The sequence below is a fragment of the Pinus tabuliformis genome, chromosome 6 (assembly GCF_031772625.1).
Source record: "Pinus tabuliformis cultivar Carrire ecotype Pingquan chromosome 6, CPIR1, whole genome shotgun sequence".
Classification (NCBI taxonomy): Eukaryota; Viridiplantae; Streptophyta; class Pinopsida; order Pinales; family Pinaceae; genus Pinus; species Pinus tabuliformis.
The window spans coordinates 1,835,708,374-1,835,710,139 of NC_142292.1; the positions used below are offsets into that span (position 1 = coordinate 1,835,708,374).

Below are 1,766 nucleotides of genomic sequence, written 5' to 3' on the forward strand. Positions count from 1 at the left end.
TAATAGCCCACTCCTTCTCGGCTTTCCCTTGTGCGTCCTAGCCCTTGTCCCATCACTGTTCCTCCGTCACCTCCACCACCTCTGAGCTTGAGATTATTCCTCCTGCTACAATTTAACATGATGCCCAGTCTACCTAACTTAACATCCACCTACCGCAATCTCCTGCTGTAAGGTGGCTCATAATTGCCACCCCTCGTCCTTTTACTGCCTTCCCATCTCATCATATTAACCACCCCGATCGGGGGTTCCTTCCCCTTCTCCTTATTGCATTGCGAGTTCATTATCCTGAGTGATTATTAGGTTGAGCATTTCCCATACCGCTTTGTTCATGACTGTTGGCCATATGCTATCCACTTTACCTTCTTTGCATCCCCAATTTTCCAGAAAGTCTGCAGCTTTGTTTCCTTCTCTCTTTACATGGCTGATGATTTTGTAATTGATACGCTTCAGGATGATAGCCATGTCTTGAATTAACCCTACCGTCCTCCAGCTCTTGGCCACCTGTTCCCAGTCTTTCCCATTGTCAAGTTTCCTAAGCATTCCGGTTACAATCTGCGAGTCTCCTTCAATCTCCAGGTTCCTATATCCATTTCTTATTGCTATTTTAATACCTTGGTATACGGCCATCATTTCTGCTTCATTGTTGGTCATTATGCCTCCTTTGTCTGCGTACACCCATCTGGTGTGGCCTATACTATCTCTAAAGATGCCCCCAAAGCCCGCAAGGCCTGGGTTTCCTTTTGAAGCCCCGTCGAAGTTCAATTTAATGAAGTTTTCCCCTGGATATTTGAACTATACCTGGCTTTGTATCTGCATTCTTTGGTGTCTTTCCTTCCAGGGATAGATCATGTTGTATTCTATATTAAGTCTGGCTAAGATTCTTTTCTCCTCCGGATTTGTGTTCCATTCCTCCTCCTCCCAGTTCTCGGCTAGAATGGTTTCTCTTATTGCTCTTTGAATTTTTTCCCAAGTCTTCCCAGGTGGATTATTTTTATCTCGAAATATCCTTTGATTTCGTTCTTTCCACAAAAACCATATGACAAATCCTATAGCTAAGCTCCATACTCTCTTTACTATGGAACATGAAAATTGGCCTTTTCCCCATTGGCATATGGTCTTCTTTATGTCATTCGGATCTCTGTTAGATTTTCCAAAGAGGTTCCTTACCTCATCCCATTGGAACTGGGCATAAGGACAGGAATTCAGGAGGTGCTCTTGGGTCTCGTTCTCTTGTTTACAAAGGCTGCATCTGGGGGGACCTTGAAAACCTCTTTTTTGCAGCTTGTCCCACGTCAGGATTCTCTCTTTCCCTACTAACCAAGCAAAAATTGTTACTTTCGGCCACCATTTATTCCTCCATATTTGTTTCCAATCTATGTCTTCCTCTTCTCCTTCTTGCCGAGTAGCTAGATAATATGCTTCCCTGACAGTAAAGGTCCCTTTTGTAGATTTTCCCCATCTGAGTATATCTGGTCTCGTGCTGTTCTTGATTCTTCTTACATCCATCTCTTTTGTTAGGGTCTCTTTCTGAACTTCATCAATATTTTCGTCCCATTCTTCAGGTTTTCTCCAGATCCGCCAAGTTTCATCTGCCTCATCTTCTTTCCAGTAATCTTTAACCAGCTTTAATCCCATCCTTGTTGCCTTCTGGTAAGTGTTCTGTATGTTTTGAATATCGGCCATTCTATCCCTTTGCTGCCATGCCTCCTCCCAGAATTGAGCTGTACTTCCGCTCCTGATTTCCCAGAAGGAAAATTTGTTTATGA

At 43.4% G+C, this 1,766-nt stretch overlaps 1 protein-coding gene across 1 annotated transcript; it reads right to left on the bottom strand.

Moving 5' to 3' along the window:
- Window positions 1–261: 261 nt before the first annotated feature.
- LOC149266335 (uncharacterized) lies at window positions 262–651 on the bottom strand. The gene has a single exon (XM_089407937.1). The coding sequence runs from the start codon at window positions 649–651 to the stop codon at window positions 262–264; it is 390 nt and encodes a 129-aa protein (XP_089264063.1).
- Between the last annotated feature and the right edge of the window lie 1,115 nt (window positions 652–1,766).

Excerpts from the sequence above, each read along its gene's own strand:
- LOC149266335 (XM_089407937.1), bottom strand. The coding sequence starts at position 651 with ATGACCAACAATGAAGCAGAAATGATGGCCGTATACCAAGGTATTAAA.